Below are 27,390 nucleotides of genomic sequence, written 5' to 3' on the forward strand. Positions count from 1 at the left end.
GTACACACGTAGTCACAGTGAGGCTGCGCTCGTACCTGCTGAGCCCCAATGTGATTACCCATAAGCCCTTGTTGCTAATCTTACAGGGGCCCACGCTCAGCTACGGGGGACAAAGGACAGTGTGAGAAGCTTCTATAGAATCCAAAGGCTTTCTTCTTCTTATATAAGTATTTACTTTTTGACGCCTCGAGTACATTTTAAGCAGACATTCATATTGTGGAGGCCTCATAGAGAGATAAATGTAACAAAAACCCCTTATTGCAAATTCTTCAAAGCATCAGCAACAATCTCCCCTTTCAGCCTAGCTCGCTATTGTGTAATACGATTGAGGAGAGGATTACATCCTATCGCTGTCAGTCAGCAATTCCCCCAAAAAATCTGCACCATGTTTGTGAACTGATGTACGTTCTTCAGTGTTTTCCAGAGGTTGCCACGTTAGGAGAACCTCAGGCCCAGTATAACATAATCAACAACATAGACTCATTTCACAACCAGGAGTTCTGCTTGAGTTACAGAAAAAGCAGAGGGAGCACACTAGGACCCTGATGTGTCCCGGGCTGACTTTTTCAATAGCTTTTCTCTTGGACAGGAGGAACTGGGAGGGATCAGCATCCCAGGCTCTCCTTAAACCTGCCAGCTCTGGTCTGATCCAAACAGATGCTACAAACTACTAGTAGACTTGGACACCTCTCTGGCTGAGCTGAGCCCCCCTCTCTTCCTCTCTCTCTCTGTCTCTCCTTCTTTCTCTCTCTGCCCTGTCTGAGCATCCACACAAGTTCAGGGAAACATTCCAAACTCCTGCCTGGCCTGCTTACTTCACTCCACAGAACTGGCTCATTTACTCTTAGAGGGGAAAAGGCTGTCTAGCAAACTGCAAAGCCAGAAGACGCGTAGCTGAGACCGACCGATGGATTTAAAATAGACCTCTTCTGACTTAGAGTAAACATTTTATAGAAACAAAAACTCTCAGCATTGTTTCAGGTAATTCCTGATCTTGGTCTTATAAATGAAACTCCCAAGAAGGAATTTCAGAGAGAGAGAGGAGTCTGATCATCTTTCGAGGAACAGAGGAAACTGAAGTGAAGGTTGGAGCAGCTCTTCCTTCCCAGAACTGTGGCCTTCAGTGACAGATTGTCTTCAAAAGTCATAAACCCCCCTAGATGATTCTGGATGGGTTCCAAAAGGATCTGATGAAAGACCCCCGACCCTGATTTCTGCATGTTGCTTCTGAAGTTCTATTCTACAAAAATTACATGATCTCTCTGCGTGAGATCCGCTGGATGGAGAGCTGGACTTGTGCATGGGAGGACAGGACACTAGCCAAGTGAGCTTTGCCAGCCAGGGCGACCGACTGGTGGTCAGAGAGGAGATATGGCTGTTCAAACATTGACGGGCTTCTCTCTGGTGAGCTTGTTGAGTTTTGGCTATATGTCCTGGGATTGGATGAAGCCTTCAGTGCTTGGAGATAGTCCTGGTGATGCTCCAGCTAATTTTCACATGGAACCTTCTCCCAGACCCCCACATATCATCTTCATCCTTACCGACGACCAAGGGTACCACGATATAGGCTACCATGGATCAGACATACAAACTCCCACATTGGACCGGTTGGCTGCAGAAGGGGTCAAGTTGGAGAATTATTATGTACAACCTATATGTACGCCGTCCCGGAGCCAGCTTATCACCGGGAGGTAAGAGCCGGAAAATTAACCTCTACTAACCCAGCCTTACTTCTCAACTTGTCTACCCCTTTCCTATTACTATGAGCAGTAACAGTAGTAGTTGTATTGACTTATATAGCGATGACATTTTCTGTAGGACTACATCAAACAATTCATGTCTCCTGTCCCTCAAGGAGCTCACAATCTAAAGGTGCCTACTAATTAAACAATCTTAATTGTACAATCTTACCACTTCCTTGTAATATGAGGTTCTACAATCAAGATTGTATCATTGATGGGCACCTAAAGGTTCCTATGCATTACTCGATTTTCCATTGAGCAATTCACTACAGTGTGGTTGAATGAAAGTCGATGGATTAGTGGTGCCCACACACTGCAAGTGAGATCCTGGGGATTCTCCTTCACTTATCAATCTGAACGATGTTGTGCCTTCATGCTCTGAAACAAGATAATGTAATGTGTGAAAACTGCAGCCACAATATTGCAGTTCTACAGAAGAACAGATGCGAGCGCTGCACTGCTGCTCAGGGGGTCAAAGCTGAAATCTGATTGGCTGCTCAGGGGGTCAAAGCTGAAATCTGATTGGCTGCTCAGGATGAAAGCTGAAATCTGATTGGCTGCTCAGGATGAAAGCTGAAATCTGATTGGCTGCTCAGGGGGTGAAAGCTGAAATCTGATTGGCTGCTCAGGATGAAAGCTGAAATCTGATTGGCTGCTCAGGATGAAAGCTGAAATCTGATTGGCTGCTCAGGGGATGAAAGCTGAAATCTGATTGGCTGCTCAGGGGGTGAAAGCTGAAATCTGATTGGCTGCTCAGGGGGTGAAAGCTGAAAGCTGATTGGCTGCTCAGGGGGTGAAAGCTGAAAGCTGATTGGCTGCTCAGGGGGTGAAAGCTGAAATCTGATTGGCTGCTCAGGGGGGTGAAAGCTGAAAGCTGATTGGCTGCTCAGGGGATGAAGGTGAAATCTGATTGGCTGCTCAGGATGAAAGCTGAAATCTGATTGGCTGCTCAGGGGATGAAGCGGAAATCTGATTGGCTGCTCAGGGGATGAAGCGGAAATCTGATTGGCTGCTCAGGGGATGAAGCTGAAATGTGATTGGCTGCTCAGGGGATGAAGTGGAAATCTGAGTCAGTGTGCAGTGCGGTCACGTAGTCACAGCAGCAGGGCTGATGTCAGTGTTGTCACGTGTCTACAGCAGCAGGGCTGATGTCAGTGTTGTCACGTGGCCACAGCAGCAGGGCTGATGTCAGTGTTGTCACGTGGCCACAGCAGCAGGGCTGATTTCAGTGTTGTCACGTGGCCACAGCAGCAGGGCTAATGTCAGTGTTGTCACGTGGTCACAGCAGCAGGACTGATGTCAGTGTGGTCACAGCAGCAGGGCTGATGTCAGTGTTGTCACGTGGTCACAGCAACAGGGCTGATGTCAGTGTGCAGTGCTGTCACGTGGCCACAGCAGCAGGACTGATGTCAGTGCTGTCACGTGGTCACAGCAGCAGGACTGATGTCAGTGTTGTCACGTGGTCACAGCAGCAGGACTGATGTCAGTGTGCAGTGCTGTCACATGGTCACAGCAGCAGGGCTGATGTCAGTGTTGTCACGTGGTTACAGCAGCAGGATTAATGTCAGTGCTGTCACGTGGCCACAGCAGCAGGGCTGATGTCAGTGTGCAGTGCTGTCACGTGGCCACAGCAGCAGGACTGATGTCAGTGCTGTCACATGGTCACAGCAGCAGGACTGATGTCAGTGTTGTCACATGGCCACAGCAGCAGGGCTGATGTCAGTGTGCAGTGCTGTCACGTGGCCACAGCAGCAGGACTGATGTCAGTGCTGTCATGTGGCCCCAGCAGCAGGACTGATGTCAGTGTTCTCACGTGGTTACAGCAGCAGGACTGATGTCAGTGTTGTCACGTGGCCACAGCAGCAGGGCTGATGTCAGTGTTGTCACGTGGTCACAGCAGCAGGACTGATGTCAGTGTTGTCACGTGGCCACAGCAGCAGGACTGAAGTCACGGAACGACAGTAGCTCAGCCTGTAGCAAAGTCACTGCACTAAAAATGTTTAAAGTGATACACCACTTTAAATGAAAATTGTTTCCACTGTGCATTAGTGCTCGGCAAGGCTCTTTGTAATCTAATGATGTTATTAGCCATTAATTTCCAGAACTGACTGAAGTGTGGAGCAGATTTCTGCCATCTGATCACTGTTCACACAGCAGTATATCCTGTGTGTTATCTATTGTACAGCACCACAGCGGATGTTGGCGCTATATAAATGATAATAAGTAAGTTATTTCCATTAACCCCTGCAATGTTCTTAGCTGTTGCTAATTCCACCAGTGTTTAAAGTTTTGTCTAAACTTCAGCAACCTACAGCTGCCTGCTCACTTGACACGTCCCCTCTAAGGTCCATACCCAAAATGCGATTTCTATAATGTTTTTCTGATGACCGGCAATTTTTTTGAGCTATGAGCTGTTTTGGACTGGTACATCGCATCATGAGTGGGGATTCTCAAATATTCCTTTTGAAAATAATGCAGAGGAACAGAGGCGCCAAGAGGATAAAAGGAAGCTACATGACCTTAAAAACCAAATTCTTGGTAAATAGAGGAGGTAGTGGTGGACTTACCTCCTCCAAGTAGACACACAACAACTGTAGTAAAGACAGTCAATATATTTTATTTATGAACTCCAAATATGCAACGCGTTTCGCAGGTTTGATCCCGCTTCATCAGGCAATAACAACGGAGCAATAGCATATGTGGTCAGTAGAACAGCCAGGCACCTCATGGTCAGTAGAACAGCCAGGCACCTCAGAGGTGCCTGGCTCTTCTACTGACCACATATGCTATTGCTCGGTTGTTATTGCCTGATGAAGCGGGATCAAACCTGCGAAACGCGTTGCATATTTGGAGTTCATAAATAAAATATATTGACTGTGTTTACTACAGTCATTGTGTGTCTGCTTGGAGGAGGTAAGTCCACCACTACCTCCTCTATTTACCAAGAATTTGGTTTTTCAAGCTCATTTAGCTTCCTTTTATCCTTTTGGCGCCTCTGTTCTCCTGCATAATATTGAGTCCACCCTGGGTGGAGGGTTGAACCCCCTTTTTTCTCATCTACAGAGAGTGACTTCTTATTCCTGAGTGGGGTCAGGAAAATCTCCCCACCTGCCTTTACAGTGGTTGCCTAATGGTAACCCTGGTTTGTGAGTATTAATATTTACTCCATCTAGTAACCATTTACCAGTACATATTACACTATTGGGGCTCTTGGTGTTCCTGGTTTTTATTCCTTTTGAAAAGCACTCCCTGGGGCTGGGCTCACATATGACATAGCGTGAAATGTAGCGTCTTTGGCTTGTGCGTTGTGTTTATGTGTGCTTTTTTGTTGCGTTTTTATTGCGTTTGCATTTTTTGATGCGTTTTGCGTGCATTTTTACGCATTAGCGGTTCGCAAATAGAAAACGCACGTGCGTTTTGTATGCCTTTTTCATGCGTTTTTCTATTGCATTTTGTGCAAATCACTAGGAAGACAAAATGCCTCACTAAACAATTTTGTTTAATCAAAAGACGCATAAAAAAAAACGCATGAAAAAACGCATACCATTGCATTCCCCTTGACTTTCATTATGTGCGTTTTGGCAGTCATCCTGCATATTATACAACACGGCCAGCGGTTGCGAAACGCTTACTGTACAAACACATCTAAAACGCATATGCGTTTTTTACATGCGTTTTTTCCTGCGGCCCATAGACTTCCATTAGCGGAAAACAACTGGCGTTTCCCGGTCCGAAAGCGTTTCAGCCATGTGTGCACCCGGCCTGAAAAGGATCTGTATACAAAGTTGCCATCCAGCAATGAACAGAATAAAGGGAAAAACTCCCAATGAGGAGATGGACTTGTCCAAATCCTGTCAGATTAATAATAACTACTATAAGTGGCAGCTACATAGGAAAAAAAAAGGAATGCATTTTACACGAGACAACAATGAAGATATAACACTTTTATATAATGTAAAGTAGTCAGTGTACAGCGTGTTCATTTCCTCAACAAACATATGTTAACCTCATTAGCGGTTATCCTGAGCTGAACTCGTGGTAGTCGCCGGAGGTCTATGCAGAGCAATGCGTGCAGCGGGCGTTTTTACTCACCTCCCGGGGGAATCCCGACGTCGGCCGCCATTCTTCTTCCTCTCCTCCGAGGCTCTGCTTCACCCCGGTGAGATTGCTGTCTGTCGTCATGACGACACCCGGCAATCTCACTGTAGGGTTACATCGCCACCCGGAGGATGGAGGGAAAACTGCAGCGCTGGATCTCAGGGAGGTGAGTGAGTGCTGGAACTGCTGATCTCTCTGCTGTGTAATTTTTTCCAAGCTTTAGGCCCCGTTCATATTACAAACGCGGATGGCCATGCGTGCGAACCACAACGCATGCGAACGCACGCCATCCGCGTTTTGTGTGCGTTGCGTGGCTGATCCCATCACTGAAAAGTGAATGGGACAGCACGCGTTTTTGCAAAAAATGCGTGCAGCATGCGTTCTCGGTCCGCATAGGTCCGGAACGCATGCAGTGTGAACATCAGACAGTGCACTCTATGCACTGTCTGATGTCGTGCGTGTCGGCCTCCCGCACACGTTTCCAAAACGCGGCTGGAAACGCGTGCAGTGTGAACGGACCTTAGAGTCTAAAAACATGCTAAAAAATTACACTGCTTTTAGACTCTAAAATCCGGAAATAATCAGACCGCCAAGGGGGTTAATGTCTAAACTACTGAAAACAAAAGTGAGTACACCCCTAAGTAAGGAGTAATGTCATACTTCTGCCCAATCAGACATTTTCCCTCCCTGGGGTCATGTGACTGGTTAGTGTTACAAGGTCTCAGGTGTGACTGGGAGCAGGAGGTGTGTTACATTTGGTGTTATCACTCTCACACTCTCATACTGGTCACTGGAAGCTCAGCATGGCTCCTCATGGCAGAGACCTCTCTGAGGAGCTTATAGAGGAATTCTGCCCAATCAGACACCTTCCCTCCCCGGGTCATGTGACTGGTTAGTGTTACAAGGCCTCAGGTGTGACTGGGAGCAGGAGGTGTGTTACATTTGGTGTAATCACTCTCGCACTCCCTCATACTGGTCACTGGAAGCTCAGCACGGCTCCTCATGGCAGAGATCTCTCTGAGGAGCTTATAGAGGAATTCTGCCCAATCAGACATTTTCCCTCCCCAGGGTCATGTGACTGGTTAGTGTTACAAGGTCTCAGGTGTGACTGGGGAGCAGGAGGTGTGTTACATTTGGTGTTATCTCTCTCACACTCTCTCATACTGGTCACTGGAAGCTCAGCATGGCTCCTCATGGCAGAGAACTCTCTGAGGAGCTTATAGAAAAACTAGGTGATCTAAGCCCGTTTAAAAACAGGCTCTAGGTCTGTGTCGAATCCCCATCCCCTCTCATCCACTCCCCTCTACTTCCCTCCCACCTCCCCTCTCCTCCCCTCCCCTCCGCAGTGTCACCGCGCATGCGCGCACCCGCCGCGCGCACGCCGCCCACTGACCCAACGCACGCGTGCTGACCCGACGCACGCCCGGCCGCACCGCTGACACGCCGCTCGCTCGGCTCCCTGGTACCAGGCTATCCCTGTGTAGCGTTGTCCGTGCTGCGCAGTGCGCACAACGCTACACAGGGACAGCGCACGGACACAGGGGTTTTATTATAGAGGATTGTTGCTCTACATAAAGATGGCCTAGGCTATAAGATCGCCACACCCTGACACTGAGCTGCAGCAGCAGTATTCCAATATGACAATGACCCCAAACACACTTTGAAGACGACTGATGCCTTGCTAAAGAAAGACTTTTGTCAGTCTTCGGAAACATAGCCGGAGGGGGGGGGGGGGGGGGGGGGGGGGGTTGGGCAAGGCACCCCAATCCGATCTCATTCAGATGGAGCCTGTCAATACAGGCTCTGTCAAGTATAACTTTAGGGGGAGGATCCAGGGGGGCTTGCCAGTTGTCAGAGATAGAACACCCCCGAACAGATCCATAGCACCTGCAAAGCACCCTCAGGAATCTTGCTAAGACAGCTGCTGCAGTCGGGCCCATTAAACAAAGTATTGTTGTGGAGACCACTTGCACAGCTTTATGTGCTGTCTTTTAATTCAGTGCTGCCCTACCCTGCTTCTCCCTCTCCTGGGCTGTGTAGATGTAGTGTGAAAATTAGACTCTGCCTTGCTCTGCCTCCTCAGTTTATCACTTGGAGCCCCCATGGTTGCTGCATTTCACACTTGGAGGCCTCATGATTGCTGCAGTCTACATGACTATGTACTCTAATGTGCTGCAGAAGATGTCAGTGCTATATAAATACATAATAATAATAATATGGTAGGACATTAGACTATGTCTATGGTGGGATTAGAGTGTGAGCTCCTCTGAGGACAGTCAGTGACATGACTATGTACTCTGTAATGTGCTGCAGGAGATGTCAGTGCTATATAAATACATAATAATAATATGGTAGGACATTAGACTATGACTATGGTGGGATTAGAGTGTGAGTTCCTCCGAGGACAGTCAGTGACATGACTATATACTCTGTAATGTGCTGCAGAAGATGTCAGTGCTATATAAATACATAATAATAATATGGTAGGACATTAGACTATGACTATGGTAGGATTAGAGTGTGAGCTCCTCTGAGGACAGTCAGTGACATGACTATGTACTCTGTAATGTGCTGCAGAAGGTGTCAGTGCTATATAAATACATAATAATAATATGGTAGGACATTACACTATGACTATGGTAGGATTAGATTGTGAGCTCCTCTGGGGGACAGTCAGTGACATGACTATGTACTCTGTAATGTGCTGCAGGAGATGTCAGTGCTATATAAATACATAATAATATGGTAGGATATTACACTATGACTATGGTAGGATTAGATTGTGAGCTCCTCTGAGGATAGTCAGTGACATGACCATGTACTCTGTAATGTGCTGCAGGAGATGTCAGTGCTATATAAATACATAATAATATGGTAGGACATTACACTATGACTATGGTAGGATTAGAGTGTGAGCTCCTCTGAGGACAGTCAGTGACATGACCATGTACTCTGTAATGTGCTTCAGAAGATGTCAGTGCTATATAAATACATAATAATAATATGGTAGGGCATTAGACTATGACTATGGTAAGGATTAGAGTGTGAGCTCCTCTGAGGACAGTCAGTGACATGACTATGTACTCTGTAATGTGCTGCAGGAGATGTCAGTGCTATATAAATACATAATAATAATATGGTAGGACATTAGACTATGACTATGGTAGGATTAGAGTGTGAGCTCCTCTGAGGACAGTCAGTGACATGACTATGTACTCTGTAATGTGCTGCAGGAGATGTCAGTGCTATATAAATACATAATAATAATATGGTAGGGCATTAGACTATGACTATGGTACGGATTAGAGTGTGAGCTCCTCTGAGGACAGTCAGTGACATGACTATGTACTCTGTAATGTGCTGCAGAAGAGGTCAGTGCTATATAAATACATAATAATAATATGGTAGTACATTAGACTATGACTATGGTAGGATTAGAGTGTGAGCTCCTCTGAGGACAGTCAGTGACATGACTATGTACTCTGTAATGTGCTGCAGAAGAGGTCAGTGCTATATAAATACATAATAATAATATGGTAGTACATTAGACTATGACTATGGTAGGATTACAGTGTGAGCTCCTCTGAGGACAGTCAGTGACATGACTATGTACTCTGTAATGTGCTGCAGAAGAGGTCAGTGCTATATAAATACATAATAATAATATGGTAGTACATTAGACTATGACTATGGTAGGATTACAGTGTGAGCTCCTCTGAGGACAGTCAGTGACATGACTATGTACTCTGTAATGTGCTGCAGAAGAGGTCAGTGCTATATAAATACATAATAATAATATGGTAGGGCATTAGACTATGACTATGGTAGGATTAGAGTCTGAGCTCCTCTGAGGACAGTCAGTGACATGACTATGTACTCTGTAATGTGCTGCAGGAGATGTCAGTGCTATATAAATACATAATAATAATATGGTAGGACATTAGACTATGACTATGGTAGGATTAGAGTGTGAGCTCCTCTGAGGACAGTCAGTGACATGACTATGTACTCTGTAATGTGCTGCAGAAGAGGTCAGTGCTATATAAATACATAATAATAATATGGTAGGGCATTAGACTATGACTATGGTAGGATTAGAGTCTGAGCTCCTCTGAGGACAGTCAGTGACATGACTATGTACTCTGTAATGTGCTGCAGGAGATGTCAGTGCTATATAAATACATAATAATAATATGGTAGGACATTAGACTATGACTATGGTAGGATTAGAATGTGAGCTCCTCTGAGGACAGTCAGTGACATGACTATGTACTCTGTAATGTGCTGCAGGAGATGTCAGTGCTATATAAATACATAATAATAATATGGTAGGACATTAGACTATGACTATGGTAGGATTAGAATGTGAGCTCCTCTGAGGACAGTCAGTGACATGACTATGTACTCTGTAATGTGCTGCAGAAGATGTCAGTGCTATACAAATACATAATAATAATAATATGGTAGGACATTAGACTATGACTATGGTAGGATTAGATTGCAAGCTCTTCTGAGGACAGTCAGTGACATGACTATGTACTCTGTAATGTGCTGCAGAAGAGGTCAGTGCTATATAAATACATAATAATAATATGATAGGACATTAGACTATGACTATGGTAGGATTAGAGTGTGAGCTCCTCTGAGGACAGTCAGTGACATGACTGTACTCTGTAATGTGCTGCAGGAGATGTCAGTGCTATATAAATACATAATAATAATATGGTAGGACATTACACTATGACTATGGTAGGATTAGATTGTGAGCTCCTCTGAGGACAGTCAGTGACATGACTATGTACTCTGTAATGTGCTGCAGAAGATGTCAGTGCAATATAAATACATAATAATAATATGGTAGGACATTAGACTATGACTATGGTAGGATTAGAGTGTGAGCTCCTCTGAGGACAGTCAGTGACATGACTATGTACTCTGTAATGTGCTGCAGAAGATGTCAGTGCTATATAAATACATAATAATAATATGGTAGGACATGAGACTATGGCTATGGTAGGATTAGAGTGTGAGCTCCTCTGAGGACAGTCAGTGACATGACTATGTACTCTGTAATGTGCTGCAGGAGATGTCAGTGCTATATAAATACATAATAATAATATGGTAGGACATTAGACTATGACTATGGTAGGATTAGAGTCTGAGCTCCTCTGAGGACAGTCAGTGACATGACTATGTACTCTGTAATGAGCTGCAGGAGATGTCAGTGCTATATAAGTACATAATAATAATATGGTAGGACATTAGACTATGACTATGGTAGGATTAGAGTGTGAGCTCCTCTGAGGACAGTCAGTGACATGACTATGTACTCTGTAATGTGCTGCAGAAGATGTCAGTGCTATATAAATACATAATAATAATATGGTAGGACATGAGACTATGGCTATGGTAGGATTAGAGTGTGAGCTCCTCTGAGGACAGTCAGTGACATGACTATGTACTCTGTAATGTGCTGCAGGAGATGTCAGTGCTATATAAATACATAATAATAATATGGTAGGACATTAGACTATGACTATGGTAGGATTAGAGTCTGAGCTCCTCTGAGGACAGTCAGTGACATGACTATGTACTCTGTAATGAGCTGCAGGAGATGTCAGTGCTATATAAGTACATAATAATAATATGGTAGGACATTAGACTATGACTATGGTAGGATTAGAGTGTGAGCTCCTCTGAGGACAGTCAGTGACATGGCTATGTACTCTGTAAAGTGCCGCAGAAGATGTCAGTGCTATATAAATACATAATAATAATATGGTAGGACATTAGACTATGACTATGGTAGGATTAGACAGTGAGCTCCTCTGAGGGCAGTCAGTGACATGACTATGTACACTGTAATGTGCTGCAGAAGATGTCAGTGCTATATAAATACATAATAATAATATGGTAGGACATTAGACTATGACTATGGTAGGATTAGACAGTGAGCTCCTCTGAGGACAGTCAGTGACATGACTATGTACTCTGTAAAGTGCTGCAGGAGAGGTCAGTGCTATATAAATACATAATAATAATATGGTAGGACATTAGACTATGACTATGGTAGGATTAGAGTGTGAGCTCCTCTGAGGACAGTCAGTGACATGACTATGTACTCTGTAATGTGCTGCAGGAGATGTCAGTGCTATATAAGTACATAATAATAATATGGTAGGACATTAGACTATGACTATGGTAGGATTAGAGTGTGAGCTCCTCTGAGGACAGTCAGTGACATGACTATGCACTCTGTAATGTGCTGCAGGAGATGTCAGTGCTATATAAGTACATAATAATAATATGGTAGGACATTAGACTATGACTATGGTAGGATTAGAGTGTGAGCTTCTCTGAGGACAGTCAGTGACATGACTATGCACTCTGTAATGTGCTGCAGGAGATGTCAGTGCTATATAAATACATAATAATAATAATATGGTAGGACATTAGACTATGACTATGGTAGGATTAGATTGTGAGCTCCTCTGAGGACAGTCAGTGACATGACTATGTACTCTGTAATGTGCTGCAGAAGATGTCAGTGCTATATAAATACATAATAATAATATGGTAGGGCATTACACTATGACTATGGTAGGATTAGAGTGTGAGCTCCTCTGAGGACAGTTAGTGACATGACTATGTACTCTGTAATGTGCTGCATGAGATGTCAGTGCTATATAAATACATAATAATAATATGGTAGGACATTAGACTATGACTATGGTAGGATTAGATTGTGAGCTCCTCTGAGGACAGTCAGTGACATGACTATGTACTCTGTAATGTGCTGCAGAAGATGTCAGTGCTATATAAATACATAATAATAATATGGTAGGACATTAGACTATGACTATGGTAGGATTAGAGTGTGAGCTCCTCTGAGGACAGTTAGTGACATGACTATGTACTCTGTAATGTGCTGCAGAAGATGTCAGTGCTATATAAATACATAATAATAATATGGTAGGACATTAGACTATGACTATGGTAGGATTAGATTGTGAGCTCCTCTGAGGACAGTCAGTGACATGACTATGTACTCTGTAATGTGCTGCAGAAGATGTCAGTGCTATATAAATACATAATAATAATATGGTAGGACATGAGACTATGGCTATGGTAGGATTAGAGTGTGAGCTCCTCTGAGGACAGTCAGTGACATGACTATGTACTCTGTAATGTGCTGCAGGAGATGTCAGTGCTATATAAATACATAATAATAATATGGTAGGACATTAGACTATGACTATGGTAGGATTAGAGTCTGAGCTCCTCTGAGGACAGTCAGTGACATGACTATGTACTCTGTAATGAGCTGCAGGAGATGTCAGTGCTATATAAGTACATAATAATAATATGGTAGGACATTAGACTATGACTATGGTAGGATTAGAGTGTGAGCTCCTCTGAGGACAGTCAGTGACATGGCTATGTACTCTGTAAAGTGCCGCAGAAGATGTCAGTGCTATATAAATACATAATAATAATATGGTAGGACATTAGACTATGACTATGGTAGGATTAGACAGTGAGCTCCTCTGAGGGCAGTCAGTGACATGACTATGTACACTGTAATGTGCTGCAGAAGATGTCAGTGCTATATAAATACATAATAATAATATGGTAGGACATTAGACTATGACTATGGTAGGATTAGACAGTGAGCTCCTCTGAGGACAGTCAGTGACATGACTATGTACTCTGTAAAGTGCTGCAGGAGAGGTCAGTGCTATATAAATACATAATAATAATAATATGGTAGGACATTAGACTATGACTATGGTAGGATTAGAGTCTGAGCTCCTCTGAGGACAGTCAGTGACATGACTATGTACTCTGTAATGAGCTGCAGGAGATGTCAGTGCTATATAAGTACATAATAATAATATGGTAGGACATTAGACTATGACTATGGTAGGATTAGAGTGTGAGCTCCTCTGAGGACAGTCAGTGACATGGCTATGTACTCTGTAAAGTGCCGCAGAAGATGTCAGTGCTATATAAATACATAATAATAATATGGTAGGACATTAGACTATGACTATGGTAGGATTAGACAGTGAGCTCCTCTGAGGGCAGTCAGTGACATGACTATGTACACTGTAATGTGCTGCAGAAGATGTCAGTGCTATATAAATACATAATAATAATATGGTAGGACATTAGACTATGACTATGGTAGGATTAGACAGTGAGCTCCTCTGAGGACAGTCAGTGACATGACTATGTACTCTGTAAAGTGCTGCAGGAGAGGTCAGTGCTATATAAATACATAATAATAATATGGTAGGACATTAGACTATGACTATGGTAGGATTAGAGTGTGAGCTCCTCTGAGGACAGTCAGTGACATGACTATGTACTCTGTAATGTGCTGCAGGAGATGTCAGTGCTATATAAGTACATAATAATAATATGGTAGGACATTAGACTATGACTATGGTAGGATTAGAGTGTGAGCTCCTCTGAGGACAGTCAGTGACATGACTATGCACTCTGTAATGTGCTGCAGGAGATGTCAGTGCTATATAAGTACATAATAATAATATGGTAGGACATTAGACTATGACTATGGTAGGATTAGAGTGTGAGCTTCTCTGAGGACAGTCAGTGACATGACTATGCACTCTGTAATGTGCTGCAGGAGATGTCAGTGCTATATAAATACATAATAATAATAATATGGTAGGACATTACACTATGACTATGGTGGGATTAGAGTGTGAGTTCCTCTGAGGACAGTCAGTGACATGACTATGTATTCTGTAATGTGCTGCAGAAGGTGTCAGTGCTATATAAATACATAATAATAATATGGTAGGACATTAGACTATGACTATGGTAGGATTAGATTGTGAGCTCCTCTGAGGACAGTCAGTGACATGACTATGTACTCTGTAATGTGCTGCAGAAGATGTCAGTGCTATATAAATACATAATAATAATATGGTAGGGCATTACACTATGACTATGGTGGGATTAGAGTGTGAGCTCCTCTGAGGACAGTCAGTGACATGACTATGTACTCTGTAATGTGCTGCAGGAGAGGTCAGTGCTATATAAATACATAATAATAATATGGTAGGGCATTACACTATGACTATGGTAGGATTAGAGTGTGAGCTCCTCTGAGGACAGTTAGTGACATGACTATGTACTCTGTAATGTGCTGCATGAGATGTCAGTGCTATATAAATACATAATAATAATATGGTAGGGCATTAGACTATGACTATGGTAGGATTAGATTGTGAGCCCCTCTGAGGACAGTCAGTGACATGATTATGTACTCTGTAAAGTACTGCAGGAGATGTCAGTGCTATATAAATACATAATAATAATATGGTAGGACATTAGACTATGACTATGGTAGGATTAGATTGTGAGCTCCTCTGAGGACAGTCAGTGACATGACTATGTACTCTGTAATGTGCTGCAGAAGATGTCAGTGCTGTATAAATACATAATAATAATAATATGGTAGGACATTAGACTATGACTATGGTAGGATTAGAGTGTGAGCTCCTCTGAGGACAGTCAGTGACATGACTATGTACTCTGTAATGTGCTATTATACCCGGAGTGCACCTTTATGCATCTGTCATAGAGAAATATTGGAATGACGCAGCTTCTCCTGGTCGGCACTTTCTGTGTCCGCGGTTCAGGCAGAGGCCGCAGGAATGATTGAGGCTTTCTGGGCTCCAGTTTATTTCTTATAAAAAGTAAGGATTAGAGACAGTGGCGTAGCTAAGGAGCTGTGGGCCCTGATGCAAGTTTTACAATGGGGCCCCCCAAGGACTCTATACATAACAATTGATGCGGCGCACCAAATCCTGCCAATGGAACTGCAGTGTCAGAGGTGTATGAAGGGGATGGGGAGCAGCTTGTCAATGATTACCACTATTCTAAGTATCTATAGAAGTCATTATTATGAGCACAGGACCAATAGAGAGCTAATATTGCAGTTGAGGGTGGGCCCTTCGGGGCCCCTCTGGCCCAAGGGCCCCGATGCAGTTGCAACCTCTGCAACCCCTATTGCTACGCCCCTGATTAGAGAGCAGCAAAGCTTTTAAGAGAATCCTTATCTGGTGATTTATAGCCGTAGAATGAAATCTGTCCAGCTTATTGCCAGGGAGGCTTTCTGTGTCTGGGGAAGAGGTGAGCAGTGAAATATATGTCATTTCTGAAGACAATAATCCTGTTTATGGCCAGAGGGCCATTGTATGTGTCAGTCTGTCAGAGAGACCATCAGGATCTGCCGGAGATCGCATAGAAACAGTAATACAACCACCCTTGTAATGTGTGTGGCCACCAGTAACGATGCCCGTAAATCTAACTCCCAGCTATAAAGCCCTCCAGCGCCCCCATTCCCCACATTACCTGATATTAGTACATGAGCCTATGGAGGCACCCAGACTCCCCCGGCACCCAATATAATTTTGTTGTTTGCAGGGGGAGAGGTGAAGTCAGGCATCAGTGTGCGGGTGTGTAGGTTAGATATTATGGGGGGGGGCACACATAGACTACCCACAGCACCCCCGTGGCACCCAACACCCACGTGGCACCCAACACACCCACACCCAGTACCTACGTGGCACCCCAGCACCCCACACTCAGTACCTACATGGGGCCCAGAACCTGCATTTACCCAGGACCACCCCTAGTTTGCACTCTGCACCCATCTAGCCAACACTCAGCACCCACAAGGCAACCAGCACACACAGACTGCACCCAGCACCTTCATGGCACCCACACCCAGCAGCACCTACATGGCACTCTATACCCCTTTATCCTTCACCCACCACCTACATGTCACCCAGTACCTCCTGCAGCTTGAAGCAACCACCTACATAACCAAATGGCACTAAGCAAAGGCCACACCCAGAACCCATGTGGCTCCCAGTACCTCCCTTAGCCTTCACCCAGCAACAGTGCCCACAACCCCCTAGACTGCACCCAGCACCTACATGGTAGCCAGAACTCACATAGCACCCAGTACCTCCCGTAGCATGCGCCTAACACCCCACATAGTCTGCACTACACACCCATGTGGCACCCAGCACCCCTTCTTAGCTTCTATCCAGCACCTACATAGCACCCGTTTCCCCCCTAGCCTGCACCCACAATGTACATGGCACCCTCTACTTCCTCTAGCTTACACCCAGCACCCAAATTACACCCAGCACCCACATAGTCCACCCACAGGCCTCACTGACACCCATCACCTGCATAACCCACATCCAACACCCACATGGCAGTCTGCATACACCATAGCCTTCACTCACCACCCACAAGGCATCTGAGCAAAGTTTGTGACTTAGCTAAGTTGCTCACTACTGCGCATGTGCTAACCCAGCAGTGTGCCTCTTTCATTGCGCTTGCATGGCTGGGAGCACTCTGCACATGCGCGGTTCCAAGTCTTAACAAACTGTGCATACGCAGAACACTCCCGGCACAGGAGCGCAATCTAGGAGGCACGCCACCGGTCAGCGCATGCACAATAGTGTGCGACTCAGCTAAGTTGCAGGCTTTACTGGTTTGCACAGCGGATCAATGAAGGAGACTGTGAGGACCAGACTGAGGGGGCTGGAAGATGCCCCAGAGATGCCCCAAGCAAGTAGAAGGGTCACTCTCATCGCGATTCAGGTCAGCGGGTGCAGCCAGGCGGTTATATTCAATACATTCATTGCAGATTATTGCGCCCTGCTACTAAATGGAAATTTCCTGAAAAGCTGTGAGGCTGGACTCATGTTTCTAGTGAAGGACTGACATGTCTGGTGGAAGTTCAGTTGGCCCAGCAGCAGGCTTCCCTGAGGGTCACTGGCAGGGGCAGCAGAGTTACTGGATATGTAAACAAGAGACCACTTGTGCAGCCAGCAGAAGAGCTCTCTTGGCTCCCTTCCGATTCCACGTTAACTGTTTGCTGAGGAGAAGGAACGCGTGTATGGGAAACGCTAGCCGTGCGAGCGCAATCCCAGCAGGCTGGCAGGGTAAGGGTTAAGCTACGGCGAGAAAACACTGAGAGGTTTCAGTGTTTCTGCCATTCACAGGGACCTGCCTGTAGGTGTAGAGTTTCTGCAGGTCCCGCCATGGGATCGTTTCCTACAAACGTTGCTGATTGTACAGAACTTCTCACGTGTCTGTGCTCCACAATAATTGTTTTATACTCTGTACAGCGCTACAGAAGATGTTGGTGCCACATCAATAAAAATAAATACATCAGGTGATGTATGAGCAGATCGACCATAAGACAAATGAGAGAGGAATCTGCTGCCTACTTATACACAGCAGACCGATTGCCCATAGATTGCAGCATGAAATTGATCAGAAATGGGCCAACTGGTGCCCTTACACTAGTACACACTTTCAATTTTGATTGGTCATTCACTGGCCAATGTTACCCCTTCCATACAATATGAGAGCTGACCTGCACAATCTGATGATAGCATTCAGAATTGACGGGGTTTACCAAGCTTTAGGCTCCCTGCACACTGCATGCAATTCCGATTTTTAATCGTTACTGCATGCTGCGTTTTTTCCTCCGTTTTTCTGTTGATTGCATTCAGGGAAAATCGGAATTGCAAGTTGCAAATGGAATCGGAATTGCAAAATGGATTTGCAGTGTGCAGGGAGCCTTAGGCCCCGTTCACACTGCACGCGTTTGTGTCCGTTTTTAAGGTACGCGTTTTGTGTGCGTTTTGTGAGGGCCAGAAAAATCAATGCAAAGGTATGGCCCTCGTTCACATATACGCGTGGCAAACGTATGCGTGGCAGAAACGCATAGTTGGATGCATTTCTGTGCGTCGCGCACAGAAACGCATTATAATGAAAGTCAATGGGCGCGCACTAAAAACGCATGGCATGCGTTTTTGTATGCGTTTTCGGAGGTGCGTTTCTCGTCGGAAGTGTAGCTGACTCTTCCAGGTATGATCAAAAACGCATAAGGAAAAAACGCATACAAACGCATTACAAAAACGCGTACAAACGCGTACAAACGCATGCGTTTTTCCAGTGCGTTTACTACATGCGTTCTGCACGTTTTCCACACGCACATAATATGAACAGGGCCTTAAGGTAGCCATACACTGGTCGATTTGCCATCAGATTCGACCAACAGACAGATCCCTATGTGATCGAATCTGATCAGAGAGGGATCGTATGGCTGCCTTTACTGCAAACAGATTGTGAACTGATTTCAGCCCGATCACAATCTGTTGTGGTGGTGGTGATGCTGCCGCCGCTCCCCCCTCCGCATACATTACCTGCTCTCTCACTACTGTCTTCTCCGCTCTGGTCTGGTCTCCGGCAGGCTTCACTTATTCCTGCCCGTCAGGAAGTTTAAACAGTAGAGCGCCCTCTACTGCCCTTTCAGATTTCCCACACTCAGAACATTCCCCAAAAATAAACATTTTTAATTTTTTTTAAAAAATATTGTTTCCCACTATCTTTTTAACATAACCTGCAAATTCGGTGTTGCTAGGATGTAAGGGGCCTTTGCTATTAACTGCTGGGAAATATTTCCCACAATCTGTTATTGACCAGCATTTAAATGTATCGTTTTTAACTTTTAAAATCGATTTTCTCAAAAAGTATAAGGTCTTTTTGAAAAAAAAATTTCCTCTTGCTCCCACTTTTCTTCTTAAGGTAACCTGCAAATTTGGTAAATCTGGCATTAAAAGGGGCTTAAATAACACTTAAATTCGACGGGTTTTGCATCACGAATTCACGACCGAATTTCCCCTGACCCGGATCCAAATGAATGCACCCGAATCGAATTCGAGTCCATTCGAATCGGGCGAATCCGAATTTGACCCAGACCCGATCTGAAGACAGTCAGTGACAACTGTGACATGACTATGTACTCTGTAATGTGCTGCAGGAGATGTCAGTGCAATATAAATACATAATAATATGGTAGGACATTAGACTATGATTATGGTAGGATTAGATTGTGAGCTCCTCTGAGGACAGTCAGTGACATGACTATGTACTCTGTAATGTGCTGCAGAAGATGTCAGTGCTATATAAATACATAATAATAATATGGTAGGACATTAGACTATGACTATGGTAGGATTAGAGTGTGAGCTCCTCTGAGGACAGTCAGTGACATGACTATGTACTCTGTAATGTGCTGCAGGAGATGTCAGTGCTATATAAATACATCATAAAAATATGGTAGGACATTAGACTATGACTATGGTAGGATTGGAGTGTGAGCTCCTCTGAGGACAGTCAGTGACATGTCTATGTACTCTGTAATGTGCTGCAGGAGATGTCAGTGCTATATAAATACATAATAATAATAATGTGGTAGGACATTAGACTATGACTATGGTAGGATTAGATTGTGAGATCCTCTGAGGACAGTCAGTGACATGACTATGTACTCTGTAATGTGCTGCAGAAGATGTCAGTGCTATATAAATACATAATAATAATACGGTAGGACATTAGACCATGACTATGGTAGGATTAGAGTGTGAGCTCCTCTGAGGACAGTCAGTGACATGACTATGTACTCTGTAATGTGCTGCAGAAGATGTCAGTGCTATATAAATACATAATAATAATATGGTAGGGCATTAGACTATGACTATGGTAGGATTAGAGTGTGAGCTCCTCTGAGGACAGTCAGTACATGACTATGTACTCTGTAATGTGCTGCAGAAGATGTCAGTGCTATATAAATACATAATAATAGTATGGTAGGACATTAGGCTATGACTATGGTAGGATTAGATTGTGAGCTCCTCTGAGGACAGTCAGTGACATGACTATGTACTCTGTAATGTGCTGCAGAAGATGTCAGCGCTATATAAATACATAACAATAATATGGTAGGACATTAGACTATGACTATGGTAGGATTAGATTGTGAGCTCCTCTGAGGACAGTCAGTGACATGACTATGTACTCTGTACAGTGCTGCAGAAGATGTCACTGCTATATAAATACATAATAATAATATGGTAGGACATTAGACTATGGCTATGGTAGGATTAGATTGTGAGCTCCTCTGAGGACAGTCAGTGACATGACTATGTACTCTGTAATGTGCTGCAGAAGATGTCAGTGCTATATATATACATAATAATAATATGGTAGGACATTAGACTATGACTATGGTAGGATTAGATTGTGAGCTCCTCCGAGGACAGTCAGTGACATGACTATGTACTCTGTAATGTGCTGCAGGAGATGTCAGTGCTATATAAATACATAATAATACTATGGTAGGACATTACACTATGGCTATGGTAGGATTAGAGTGTGAGCTCCTCTGAGGACAGTCAGTGACATGACTATGTACTCTGTAATGTGCTGCAGGAGATGTCAGTGCTATATAAATACATAATAATAATATGGTAGGACATTAGGCTATGACTATGGTAGGATTAGAGTGTGAGCTCCTCTGAGGACAGTCAGTGACATGACTATGTACTCTGTAATGTGCTGCAGAAGATGTCAGTGCTATATAAATACATAATAATAATATGGTAGGACATTAGACTATGACTATGGTAGGATTAGAGTGTGAGCTCCTCTGAGGACAGTCAGTGACAGGACTATGTACTCTGTAAAAAGCTGCAGGAGATGTCATAATATGATTGATAATAATCAAAAGAAATAATAAAAATTCAGTTATTGGGAAGTCTTTAGCAGAGATAACGGGTTAGCGGAGTTCCCGTATTGTCGTGCTCTGTCTATCCACATTCGGGATCTCGGGCGATTGCCAAGCTTCTCACGCAGGAGAATGATGAGCGGAGAGCAGCCCGGGGACCGGGAAACAATCAAGATATGTTTACAAGCACACGATTTTCTGAGCTACTCACAAAATGTACTAAACCTACAAGAGAATGCAAAGAGAGGATTCCAGCGAGCGCAGCTCATACATAATATATCAGATCTGTGCCAGGAATAGATAACCTGCGGATCCCGGCGCTCACTGCACAATAACAGCTGCACAGAGTCACTCACTATATTATGTATACCAGGAAAGCAGGTCACAGGCTGACAGCTGCCACATCTCTGCTGTGCAGCAACCAAATACATAGACAACAGATTTACAGAGGCCCTGTAGTGACATATAGCAGAATGCAGTAAAGAGGCCCTGTAGTGACATATAGCAGAATGCAGTAAAGAGGCCCTGTAGTGACATATAGCAGAATGCAGTAAAGAGGCCCTGTAGTGACATATACCAGAATGCAGTAAAGAGGCCCTGTGGTGACATATAGCAGAATGCAGTAAAGAGGCCCTGTAGTGACATATAGTAGAATGCAGTAAAGAGGCCCTGTAGTGACATATAGCAGAATGCAGTAAAGAGGCCCTGTAGTGACATATACCAGAATGCAGTAAAGAGGCCCTGTAGTGACATATAGCAGAATGCAGTAAAGAGGCCCTGTAGTGACATATAGCAGAATGCAGTAATGAGGCCCTGCAGTGACATATAGCAGAATGCAGTAAAGAGGCCCTGTAGTGACATATAGCAGAATGCAGTAATGAGGCCCTGCAGTGACATATACCAGAATGCAGTAAAGAGGCCCTGTAGTGACATATAGTAGAATGCAGTAAAGAGGCCCTGTAGTGACATATAGCGGAATGCAGTAAATAGGCCCTGTAGTGACATATAGCAGAATGCAGTAAAGAGGCCCTGTAGTGACATGTAGCAGAATGCAGTAAAGAGGCCCTGTAGTGACATATAGCAGATTGCAGTAAAGAGGCCCTGTAGTGACATATCGCAGAATGCAGTAAAGAGGCCCTGTAGTGACATATAGCAGAATGCAGTAAAGAGGCCCTGTAGTGACATATAGCAGAATGCAGTAAAGAAGCCCTGTAGTGACATATAGCAGAATGCAGTAAAGAGGCCCTGTAGTGACATATAGCAGAATGCAGTAAAGAGGCCCTGTAGTGACATATAGCAGATTGCAGTAAAGAGGCCCTGTAGTGACATATCGCAGAATGCAGTAAAGAGGCCCTGTAGTGACATATAGCGGAATGCAGTAAATAGGCCCTGTAGTGACATATAGCAGAATGCAGTAAAGAGGCCCTGTAGTGACATATAGCAGAATGCAGTAAAGAGGCCCTGTAGTGACATATAGCAGAATGCAGTAAAGAAGCCCTGTAGTGACATATAGCAGAATGCAGTAAAGAGGCCCTGTAGCGACATATAGCAGAATGCAGTAAAGAGGCCCTGTAGTGACATACAGCAGAATGCAGTAAAGAGGCCCTGTAGTGACATACAGCAGAATGCAGTAAAGAGGCCCTGTAGTGACATATAGCAGAATGCAGTAATGAGGCCCTGTAGGGACATATAGCAGAATGCAGTAAAGAGGCCCTGTAGTGACATATAGCAGAATGCAGTAAAGAGGCACTGTAGTGACATATAGCAGAATGCAGTAAAGAGGCCCTGTAGTGACATATAGCACATTGCAGTAAAGAGGCCCTGTAGTGACATATAGCAGAATGCAGTAAAGAGGCCCTGTAGTGACATATAGCAGAATGCAGTAAAGAGGCCCTGTAGTGACATATAGCAGAATGCAGTAAAGAGGCCCTGTAGTGACATATAGCAGAATGCAGTAAAGAAGCCCTGTAGTGACATATAGTAGAATGCAGTAAAGAGGTCCTGTAGTGACATGTAGCAGAATGCAGTAAAGAGGCCCTGTAGTGACATATAGCAGAATGCAGTAAAGAGGCCATGTAGTGACATATAGCAGAATGCAGTAAAGAGGCCCTGTAGTGACATATAGCAGAATGCAGTAAAGAGGCCCTGTAGTGACATATAGCAGAATGCAGTAAAGAGGACCTGTAGTGACATATAGGAGAATGCAGTAAAGAGGCCCTGTAGTGACATATAGCAGAATGCAGTAAAGAGGCCCTGTAGTGACATATAGCAGAATGCAGTAAAGAGGCCCTGTAGTGACATATAGGAGAATGCAGTAAAGAGGCCCTGTAGTGACATATAGCAGAATGCAGTAAAGAGGCCCTGTAGTGACATATAGCAGAATGCAGTAAAGAGGCCCTGTAGTGACATATAGCAGAATGCAGTAAAGAGGCCCTGTAGTGACATATAGTAGAATGCAGTAAAGAGGCCCTGTAGTGACATATAGCAGAATGCAGTAAATAGGCCCTGTAGTGACATATAGTAGAATGCAGTAAAGAGGCCCTGTAGTGACATATAGCAGAATGCAGTAAAGAGGCCCTGTAGTGACATATAGCAGAATGCAGTAAAGAGGCCCTGTAGTGACATATAGTAGAATGCAGTAAAGAGGCCCTGTAGTGACATATAGCAGAATGCAGTAAAGAGGCCCTGTAGTGACATATAGCAGAATGCAGTAAAGAGGCCCTGTAGTGACATATAGTAGAATGCAGTAAAGAGGCCCTGTAGTGACATATAGCAGAATGCAGTAAAGAGGCCCTGTAGTGACATATAGCAGAATGCAGTAAAGAGGCCCTGTAGTGACATATAGCAGAATGCAGTAAAGAGGCTCTGTAGTGACTTATAGTAGAGTGCAGGAAATTATACCCACTTTTACTGTAATTATCCTAGTTTCAGCATCAGAAACACTTCCTATATCTACTACAGGACCTCTTTAAGTTACTGGTTTCCAAGGAACAATAGAGTGAGAAAGCGGTACAGCACCTCCTCCCCCCTCCCCTCCCCCATCCTAGTAGTAGAGCTCTCTCCTGCCCCACCATTGCGTGACCTCACGTGCTCTGTGACTTTACTCCATGCCGCGAGGCTCCTCCTCCCCCTGTGTCATGAATGTGACAAAAGCTGTAGCAAACACTAGAGGCCTGACAGCATACATCCGGACCTCTAGTGTTTGAACTACAGCTTTTGTGTAGTGACTGGGAGAGAAGACACAGGGAAGGGGAGGCGGCAACATAAGGTAAATCCACCGGACACGGGAGGGTGTGTAGCAGCGGGACAGGTGAGAGTGCTGCCGGAACATTCTGTGGCAGTTGTCGCACAACCCCACTAGTGACGGATGCGGCACCCAGTGGAAATCAGGCCAAAAACTCAACAAGCCCCCATTTTTATTTTATAGCACCAGATATACATTAGATGGAGCAGAGTGTTATGTACACACAGATAGGCACCCAGTATAACAAGTCAGAACTCTTTACTGAAGAAAACATGCAGAGATAAATCACACACCACCATTAGAACAGAGAGAAACACAGAGAGAATACAGGAAATCACAATGCCATAGAGATCATCATCACATTTTACAGACAGTGACATCTTGTGGTTGTAGGTAATAATCCCGTTGATACTTCCAACAACATTTATCACAGGATATTGTAGAAGTCTATTCCCTTTCTCTCATCGCCCCCCCCCAACCAAAGAAAAAAACACACACACAAAAACCACAGATCAGATTCTGTGGGGAACATTTATCAAGAGGGTCTGAGACAAAATATTGGTAGTTTTTTAGAAATCTGTGCAGAACTGTCTCAGACATCTTAAGAAATCACTAAATAGTGCATTTTTCTTCTAAAAGTGTTGTAAAACAGGAGGAGTTAGGAAGGTTTCTCAGACAGTGCAGTGTAAATGTAATATGCTGGCAGCCTGATGTGCCCAGATTCAGCATTCATTCATAGAAATGTTTGTTCAAGCACTTGTGTTTCCAGGATTTTCTCATCCGTATAATACTTGTTTTCTTCTTCTCCAGGTACCAGATCCACACCGGCTTGCAACATTCAATAATACGCCCACGGCAGCCCAACTGTCTGCCTCTCCAGCAGGTGACCCTTCCCCAGAAGCTGCAGGAGGCCGGCTATGCCACGCACATGGTCGGAAAGTGGCACCTAGGATTTTACAAAAAAGAATGCCTGCCCACCAGGCGTGGATTTGACACCTTTCTTGGTTCTCTGACCGGCAACGTGGACTACTACACCTACGACAACTGTGACGGGCCAGGGGTTTGTGGCTTTGACTTGCATGAGGGAGAGAACGTAGCTTGGGACCTTGCTGGCAAGTATTCCACCATCATGTATTCCCAACGGGTGAACCACATTCTGGCTTCTCATAACCCCCAGCAGCCCATATTTATCTACATAGCCTTCCAGGCGGTGCACACCCCTCTGCAGTCTCCTCGAGAATACATTTACCCCTACAGGAACATGGGCAACGTAGCGAGGCGCAAGTATGCTGCCATGGTAACGTGTATGGATGCCGCCATAAAGAACATCACCCGCGCCTTGAAAAAGTACGGTTACTATGATAACTCCATTATCATCTTCTCGTCAGACAACGGTGGTCAAACCTTCTCTGGTGGAAGTAATTGGCCTCTAAGGGGACGCAAAGGCACTTACTGGGAGGGGGGTATACGGGCCTTAGGATTTGTTCACAGCCCATTGATCAAAAAGAGACGAAGGTCGAGCAGAGCTCTGATGCATATTACCGACTGGTATCCAACGCTGGTGAAACTGGCAGGAGGTAACATCTCTGAAGCTGATGGACTGGATGGCTATGACATGTGGCCATCAATAAGCGAAGGGAAAGAATCAGCTCGGACCGAAATTCTGCATAACATTGACCCCTTATATAATCTGGCCAGGTCTGGTTCTCTAGAGGAAGGCCAAGGCGTTTGGAATACAGCTATTCAGGCCTCCATACGAGTTAAGGATTTCAAGTTGTTGACCGGAGATCCTGGCTACAGCGACTGGATACCGCCACAGACGCTCACCAATTTTCCCGGAACCTGGTGGAACTTAGAACGTCACACGGACGGAGCCCGTAAGTCAATATGGCTTTATAACATCACGGCGGACCCTTATGAACGTTATGACTTGTCCGCTGAGAAGCCGGAAATTGTCAAGGAGCTCCTCATACGCTTAGCTTACTACAACCGCAGCGCCATCCCAGTACGTTATCCAAATGAGGACCCAAGGGGCAATCCTGAACTCAACGGTGGGGCTTGGGGACCGTGGGCTAGTGAAGAGGATGACGATGAAGAAGAAAACTGGATAGGAGGTGGACATTTAAAGAGCTCCAACAAAAAGAAGAAATGCAAGATCTGTAAGCTCAGGTCCTTTTTCAGGAAACTTAACACTCGGATTATGTCTAATCGGATCTAAACTGATTGGTCAGGCTGGTGGCCACACAGACATTTTGGGAAACATCTAACTCGTGAGAGAAATGGCCTTCATCATCTTTGGGGAGTTAATTTAATAAGCTGAAGCTACAACAACACGATGCCTCGATTTAACTCAAAAACAAACATTTACAGATGAGCCACGACAGAGGCAACTAAGGCCTTCAGATCTGAGTAGGCACTACAATGGGGAACAAAGAATGTCCAGTTAGCTGTAACACTGGTCCACAGTGAGCACACATTGAAATATTTATGGACAGATGGGCAGTTCTCAGGCCCGGGATGCAGTCTGAAGCGACTCTAAAGACAACACTTTTGTAAAGTTGACATGTAACCAAATGAACTTCAAGTCAGAAAATTAAAGGGAAAACAACACATTTTAGACTGCGTACCATGACTGGGAATTTACTGGTGGATATAGGATTTTTTAGGATGAA

At 44.5% G+C, this 27,390-nt stretch overlaps 1 protein-coding gene across 1 annotated transcript; it reads left to right on the forward strand.

The window, feature by feature from the left end:
* Positions 1-642: 642 nt before the first annotated feature.
* ARSI (arylsulfatase family member I) lies at positions 643-27,049 on the forward strand. The gene is made up of 2 exons (XM_068278417.1): positions 643-1,691; positions 25,529-27,049. Exons 1-2 carry the CDS (start codon positions 1,372-1,374, stop codon positions 26,934-26,936), a joined length of 1,728 nt encoding a protein of 575 aa, XP_068134518.1. The 5' UTR covers positions 643-1,371; the 3' UTR covers positions 26,937-27,049.
* Positions 27,050-27,390: the final 341 nt, after the last annotated feature.

The sequence above is a fragment of the Hyperolius riggenbachi genome, chromosome 3 (assembly GCF_040937935.1).
Source record: "Hyperolius riggenbachi isolate aHypRig1 chromosome 3, aHypRig1.pri, whole genome shotgun sequence".
NCBI lineage: Eukaryota > Metazoa > Chordata > Amphibia > Anura > Hyperoliidae > Hyperolius > Hyperolius riggenbachi.